Consider the following 7,492-nt stretch of genomic DNA (forward strand, 5'->3'; position numbering starts at 1 on the left):
GCAGCCAACGCTCTTAACCACTGAGCCATCTCTCCAGCCCCTAGTCCTCCATCTGGAAGTTACAAAAGCAGCCTCAATAAAATACTTCCTAAGGCTCAGTGGAAGCAGAGGGCCCTGAAAATCCTTACCCTCCTTCACTAAGAAGCTGATGCTTTTGGAAGCAAAGTGTCTTGCTCTTTTTTTTTTTTTGCTTGTCAAGTGCTAGAGACTGGGATGTGTTACTACCCTGATCCAAGTATTTTCAAATCTTCAAATGGACCCATTATTTGTCCCCCTTCTACAAGCCCGGCTTATCAAAATATACAAAGCAACACGTGACACAATTTATGCAAATATTTTTCAAGATTTTATTGCAAACCAAAATTGGTTTATTGCACACAAAAAAAAAGTTGTGTGGCAGGGAGGAATTGTACATATTATAACCATGTTAATTACAGTACATTAAGATGAGGGTTTACAAATAAGTCTGTAAGTTTAAATATACTAGTGTTATAACCCAATGTACAGACTTTCTTTACACCATACATACAATAAATCAGGAATGCAAAAAAAAAAACCATAAATAATGCCCATTTTACAGGTGACATTTTAAAGAATGAAAACACCAACGCTGGGCTTTGACTGACAACTGGGGCATTGGTCCATAAAAACCCTTTCTAAAAATAGAAATGTCTGTGGCAGCAATGCTTGCGTTGAAGCATCTGGGCGCTCACATCGTTGCAAGACCGTTTCAATAGATTTTAGTTATTAACTATATCGTACAAAAACAGTCTACACATAAATTTATCTTCCAAATATGGAAGAAACAAACAATGTCCCACGTTGTAGTGTCCTGCAAGTGTCACATTGATGCTTACAACAAAACCGTCCAATCAGGCATAGCACACTCACACCACCGTTTTCACACAGAAAATCCACGAGGTTTGAAAACAACAACAACAACACTGAACACTCTGCGATAGGAAAAGCTTTGGAGCTAACAAGATCTCAAGAAAAGGCACATTGCAGAATATTCGTAATCACAGCTCAGACAGACCTGCGGGAGATCCCTCTCAGACCTGCAACTTCCTTCGGACGAGACCAAGGTGTCTGTCTAAGGCGGCACTCTAATGCTCCCTTGGAGCTAGCACCACGTCGGAAGGAAGGATAAAAACGAAGACCTCACAAGCTCACTGAGAGGAGGGTGTGCTCTTCAAAAAGCTTCCATCAAGCAGTGTGCGAGGGGAGCGCCTAGCTTCCAGGTGTGCAAATTATTTTAAGATGTTCGTTCTGTGAGCTGGCAACTCCAAAGGCTAACTAAAACAGTTGGAAAACACGCAGGAAGTCCTTCACAACCATCCCGAGTGTTCAGAGGAAAGAGTCCATGGGAGGTGCGTAGGAGAAGCCAAGGAAGGCTTCTGCAGCTTCCTTGACGCTGGCCGTGATGAGAATGCTGTCGGGGGACCTGCCGATGGAGTTGGGGACTGGCTCTTCAGTAAACTCGGGATCAAAGTGCCGAAGGTCACTGGGTCCACTCTGTTACAGGAAGGAGAGAAAGAAACATGCTCAGCATCAAAAAGAACACACGGGGCAAAGGATGAGGAATCCCAAATCCTATATAATCCTCCACGGTAAGTATCACATGACCTAGGCTGGCCACAAACGATTATGGCATTACAGGTATGTGTCACCAGGCCGGATAATGTCCTTAATTAATAAATGTATACATATTTAGTGATCTTTTCTGGGATTAAAACAAAACAAAAAACCCTCCCCCGCCCCGGGACAATGAGTCTACTGATACTATGCTATTTACTTCTGGGTCTCACAAATCTTAGATCAAAAAAAAATAGATACTCACTACGTTTGGGTTAAATGGGGGTGTAATCTTCTTATTAATGAGATCATCCCAGTTAATTAGCGAGAAGAAAATATGATTCTTAATCTCCAGCTGTTGGAAAGAAACAGAGATTCATATAGATGGCAGGACTCAATAAAGGGCATGAGGTCAGTGTCCCTCTCCAAGGTCCCATGACAGCAGGACAGCAATACTTACAAAGTCTTCCTTGGCACCCAGCCTCTTTGTCCGGTCCTTCTGCAGGAGGCCCTCCAGGAGGTGCCTTGCTGAGTTGGTAATATTTGGTTTCAACTGGAGAGGCTTGTTCAGAATGTTATCATACATCTCAGCTGTATTCCGGCTATAAAATGGAGGCTGGAAAAAGAAGGGAATTCCTTCAGATTCAACTGAAGTTTTGTCTAACATATTAGATATCATGAGAATGCCAGACTTAGTGTATGAAGCTGGACCTGAGATTATCCCTTCCCTGGGTGTTGAAATGTCCATAATTTTTTTGGTGTCTATTCTACAGCCCCAATTGGAGCATGTGTTTGAAGGGGCACGGGCTGCTTGCTACTGCACAGGTTAGGTGTGGTCCTCTGTAGTAAACTGTGTAAAGAAAACCACTAGAGATTTGGGGATGTTGCTCAGTGCCTGCCCTAAGATTCAAACAAGACTACCGAAGAGAATCCAGAAGACATGGTTTATAAAATGTACTTAAAAAAATAGCCAATGTCTCCTTTATTAGCTTTTGATAAGATTATGGATAAGGACAAGCCATGGCAGCTAAACCTGAACTCAAGTAAACCCACACATGTTGTCATGGGGATGATTCGGCGTGTTACTCACCAGGCCATAGAGCATCTCATACAAGACAGCCCCGAGGCACCACCAGTCCACTGTCCTGTCGTACGGCTGCTTGTGGAGCACCTCTGGTGCGAGATACTGGAAAGACACAGCAGGAAGAGGTTAGGTGGCCCTCCAAACCAGCCAATCCTGGCAGCAAGCAGACCCCGGAAAAAGGCTTTCTGGTTAAAACCTCTATACTCTTTGAGGTTAACTGCCACCCCACCCCCCACACACACACCCTGTGCATATACTGGTGTATTTAGGGACCAACTTAAGACCTAGTGGTACTAGGAGGATCTGTTAGGACACGGATCTTACATAGAAGGCCTTGGAGATCCTCAGGCTAAAACGATAAATGTATTTTGCTTGTACTGAATTGTACTAAGGAAATGCTTAGGAGTTTACTCTTTTCATATTTAAAAGCATTACTGCGCATGTCTGTCTTGGAAAGGGGAGGCAGACGAGGCACTGCGTCAAAAGCACCTACCTCAGGCGTGCCACAGAAGGTGGAAGTTGTGCCATTGTGTTCAATATTCTCCTTGCAGAGCCCAAAGTCAGTAAGGACAATGTGTCCCTGTGAGTCCAGGAGAATATTCTCTGGTTTTAGGTCTCTGTGGGAACACGAAAGTGGTTGCATAGGTTAATTTCACATCCTGACAAATCCTCTGGAAAGACTGCTAAGGGTATTAGGATTTAATCCGTTGCTGCTCCACAGCCAATCAGAGAAAGGAGTTTGCTCTGCAGGTCTGGATTAGGCGCAACTCTCTTGGTTGGCTCACAGGCCGGGGAAGTTTTTCAAGTGGCCAAACTGCACAGAATCGCATATTTTAGGACTCCAAAGGCTCAGTCAGGCCTCCCTCCTGCCCAGCAAGGTAGCTTTGCCTCGCTTACCTATAAACGATGTTCAGGGAGTGCAGATAGCCCAAGGCACTTGCTATTTCAGCAGCGTAGAAGCGAGCTCGTGGTTCTAGGAAGCAGCGTTCCCTCTGGAGATGGTAAAACAGCTGCAAGAGACAGGACAAGGAAGGCTGAGTGGGGTCGTTTAACCAAGCCTTAATAATTGATAAGTTTGAGGAAATACTAATTCTGGTAATCGCCCATCCCTAAGTATCTTAAACCTCCTCTCAAACCAAAAGTAAGCAAACTAGGCAGAGAAACTCCACCCCTATCAAGGGGTCCTCTCCCTCAGCTCACCTCTCCACCGTTGATGTAGTCCAGGACAAAGTAGAGTTTGTCAGCAGTCTGGAAAGAGAAGTGGAGGCCCACCAGGAAGGGGTGTTTCACGTTCTTCAGTAGGACATTCCGCTCTGACATAATATGCTTCTCCTAGGAAAAAGACGAGACTCAGAGGCCAATTCAGATTTCAGCTTGGCACCAAACCACAGGGTAAATAAAGGGTATTCACTAGGCCGTTGGGTGCCGCTCGTACCTCCTTCTTTTTCAGGATCGCTTTCTTCTGTAAAACTTTGACTGCATAGAAGGCTTCTTCTGCCTTGTGTCTCGCTAGAAGAACCTGAAATGCCAATCAAACCATCAGTTCCTTTTCCATCCTCGTCCAGGGAGAATGTGAAAATACACGAAAGGACGTAACTTTAAAGTTTTCAGGTTTGAACTTACCTTCCCAAAACTGCCCTTTCCGATCACTTTCAGGAAATGAAAGTCAGAGGGTTTAGCATGAGGATTGGAGGACGGACCAAGGTTGATTTGTTGAGAAGGACTTGGCTAGAAAACAAAGAAAAATCACCCTTTAATATCCGTGAGTCCATAAGCTGCGCACACAGCCTACTGCTAACAGGTAAGTTTACGAAATATGCCTTTCAAAACATTCCAATGACTCAATACTTAAACACTCATGACACTTGTTATGTTGTGAAGACATTCCTACCCTCATAATTTTTACAAATGTTGTCTTAACTGACCACTACAGAAATACTGATTCATTTACACTTTTCCTCGGCAGACAGAAGAGTACTTACCGGAGGGGAGGGATTGGCGTTCATAAGCTCGGGCTCCTGAGGTTGGGAGATTTTCAAAATGGACTGAACTTCGGGGCTGTGGAGAGATTTAAGAGTAAATCTCTTAAATTGCCACCAGAGGGCACACCGACATAAGCTCAATTTCTGACTCAACCGTTCAGTATTTAAACCGAAAACATCCAAATGAATTCCTTACAAAAACGTAGGTAAAAGAAAATAACCCGGCTAAATATACAATTTAAGGTTTGCTCATCGAGAAAGGACGTGGGTTTGATAAACACGCAAGAGAATTAATCTTACATCTCCAGGGAAGCTCGACCCATAAACTAATACTAATGTTTAAAATGTTTCAAGTAAGCCAAAAGCCCCAAAGAGATCTCTACCCCGGAGAAAAGACTTCGGCTTCTCCCGATGAACAAAGTGATTAAGAATTAATAAGTCTTGCCCGCTGGTAAATTTAAACGATCTTTTTTATTTTCTTCAATTACCCCAAACTTACTGTTTGCATGCATAGGAGTTATTGGCGATCTTCTGAATAAAATCGTTCAGGCCCATCCTTCTCTGTTTCATGAAAGCTGTGAATTAAAAAGAAGGGGGAAAAACAGGTTTAGGCGGCTCCGTAACGTCCAACGCCACACGCTAATCTGATCCTGAACCTTCAAAACCCTCCAACATTTCCACGCCGTCTCCTACACAAGTCCGGTGCTCTTCCAGCACTCACCGATGAGAATCGCTACCATTCCCCTCATCTTGGAGTAGGTGAGGGTGCCTCGAGCAGCCTCGGTTTTCACAGTCATCGCCCCAAGAGTCAAGAGACACGGAGCGGTGAGACCGGCTCAGCCAACCGTGCGCTCGGGGCTGCGGCCGCCTTTATATACCCTGCGCCGCCGCGGGGGCGGGGCCGGAGGAACAATGAGGAAGCGGCGCTCTGGGCCCCTCCCATCACTAGGCTCCGCCCCCGGCCGCCGCTCAGGCTGCTGACCGAGACCGGGCGGATGCGGGTGGCTGGCCGCCTGATCCTGGGTGGGCTGTGCTGGCCGCCCTGGCAGGGGTGAGGGTTCCACCGGCTGTGCGAGCAGGACCCCGGCGTAGGGCGGCACTCGGCCTCCCTCCGCCCGGGCAGACGGAGGGGAGTGGAGGGGTGGGGAGTCCCGGTGATTTTCCATTTCCTCTCGAGTACTCTCGAGCGGAGCACCGCTGTGCACGCCTCGGCACCGACCTCTCCCTCTCCTCGGTCTCCCGATCCGGTGCCCTACTCGCACCCACCGGTTTCTGTCCGGCGCCTTCCTCCCGTCTCCATCCGACCTCCACCCACCCATACCCCTCCATAGCTGAGTTCCCCGCAGGCCGGACGGCAGTGCTTACCCAGTCCGCTCAGCAAAACCGACTCGCTCCTTTTCTGCGCCTCCGCCCGCTTTTTGTGGCGGGGCCGGAGCAGCGACTCGAGCCGAGCCCGAGCTAGCGCACCCTGCATCTCCCCCATGGCCGCGGACTGAGGGGCGCTCAGCGGGCGACAGCGACCGGCGAACACTGACGTTTCCTTGAAGGAGCCGCCGTGACTCAGGCAGGCAAGATTTCCTGCCCCAGTCCCAAAACAAACAAATGTCCCTTGTGCATGGCCGAGTCGCTTCCGAAAACGCCTTTTTTGTGCTTTTGGCCAAAACCAAGCAAGGCTGAAAAATCCCAGAACTTGGAAGAGGAGGAAGGAAGGAAGGAAAGAGCGGGGGGAGGGGGGTCAGGAATGTGTAGGGGAGGGGGCGGAAATAAGTCTCTGCACTACAAGAAAAAAGTACAATCTTCATTTCACTTTTTTTCAACTAATCTCCGAGAACATTCTGTCCGTTCTGCATATAATTTTTGTGCCTTGCGAATTTTAATCCTAGCCATGCCAAGAACACGTGAGGAGGTGGCAAGTTAGGGGGAGCAGGGGCTTCGCTCCGGGGGCCAACCTGGAGTGACCCTTGGGGTGTCGATTCCCCTGCCGAGGGGACCTGCTCCTCTCAAGAAAACTGCAAAATCGCGTTGCATTGCCTTAAACTCCGTTATTTCGCATCTTCCTTACCCTCCGAGTTACCTCACGGCGGATCCAAGGAGTCTTAATTCTATAACCTTGCTTTTTCTTGCAAGTTCATACATAACCGAAACCCCTTAACTCTTTAAAGATTATTAAGAGGTTTGTCTCGGAAAGCAGAGAACAGAAAGAAGCTGCAGGAGGTAGCCTGAACTGGCCAAAGGAGTGATGTACCTTGCAGTAACCCTGCCGCTGGGGGATGCCTGGCGCTGTAGCCTGACCGCCAACGCGGGGACAGGCGCCAGCGCTGGCTAGGAAGCCTGGAGCACCCGGTCTGGGCCAGGGGCGGGAAGGCGGCTGGCTGCAAGTAAGCAAGACTCTCAGAGCCAGTACCTGGCTCTGGCTGTTGCTGTCTGCGGCCACTGCCCTGCCATGACCCCTTACTGAGACGAGCCTAGCATTTTAGAGCTGACACACTCCAAAATACCAGTTGTCAAAGCCAGAAAAAGCATGAGAAGCTCCTTTCCCTCCGTCTTGGGCAGGAGTTTGTTTTACAACCACAGCCACCTCACACGCCCTAACGCTTGCTAGATTTGCTCACTTCAGACAGCCAGAGACCCTGAGAAGGGGGCGCCCATCCTCTCTCTGCAGACAAGATTTTGCTTAGCAGACGTCCTTCAAAACGTACCTAGGGTGCCTGAAATTGGCACTCCAGCCTAAAACAAGGTGCAGGCGGTTCCAAATCCCAGCAACTAGCCCTAGCTGCTTTGTCCGTGCTCGAATATTATTGCCAGTGAGTGCCTCTACAAACCACGTGGCACCGGTCATTTATTTAGCCTA

At 48.0% G+C, this 7,492-nt stretch overlaps 1 protein-coding gene across 3 annotated transcripts in view; it reads right to left on the minus strand.

Moving 5' to 3' along the window:
* Positions 1-332: 332 nt before the first annotated feature.
* Positions 333-7,492, minus strand: part of Sgk1 (serum/glucocorticoid regulated kinase 1) — a 116,448-nt gene continuing 109,288 nt past the window's right edge. The window contains exons 1-12 of one of the 3 annotated variants that reach the window (XM_005360943.2): positions 6,007-6,223; positions 5,141-5,216; positions 4,642-4,717; positions 4,283-4,387; positions 4,095-4,178; positions 3,860-3,991; positions 3,557-3,669; positions 3,153-3,276; positions 2,666-2,761; positions 2,036-2,191; positions 1,841-1,930; positions 333-1,515 (exon numbers count right to left, since the gene is read on the minus strand). In XM_005360943.2, the coding sequence (XP_005361000.1) occupies positions 1,348-1,515; positions 1,841-1,930; positions 2,036-2,191; positions 2,666-2,761; positions 3,153-3,276; positions 3,557-3,669; positions 3,860-3,991; positions 4,095-4,178; positions 4,283-4,387; positions 4,642-4,717; positions 5,141-5,216; positions 6,007-6,124 (1,338 nt within the window). In that variant the 5' untranslated portion in view covers positions 6,125-6,223 and the 3' untranslated portion in view covers positions 333-1,347. Of the gene's footprint in view, positions 1,516-1,840; positions 1,931-2,035; positions 2,192-2,665; positions 2,762-3,152; positions 3,277-3,556; positions 3,670-3,859; positions 3,992-4,094; positions 4,179-4,282; positions 4,388-4,641; positions 4,718-5,140; positions 5,217-5,362; positions 5,509-6,006; positions 6,224-7,492 lie in introns of those variants that run through there. The other 2 variants (XM_005360944.3, XM_005360942.2) reach the window with 2 other exon arrangements.

This window comes from Microtus ochrogaster, linkage group LG4 (assembly GCF_000317375.1).
Source record: "Microtus ochrogaster isolate Prairie Vole_2 linkage group LG4, MicOch1.0, whole genome shotgun sequence".
Lineage (NCBI taxonomy): Eukaryota > Metazoa > Chordata > Mammalia > Rodentia > Cricetidae > Microtus > Microtus ochrogaster.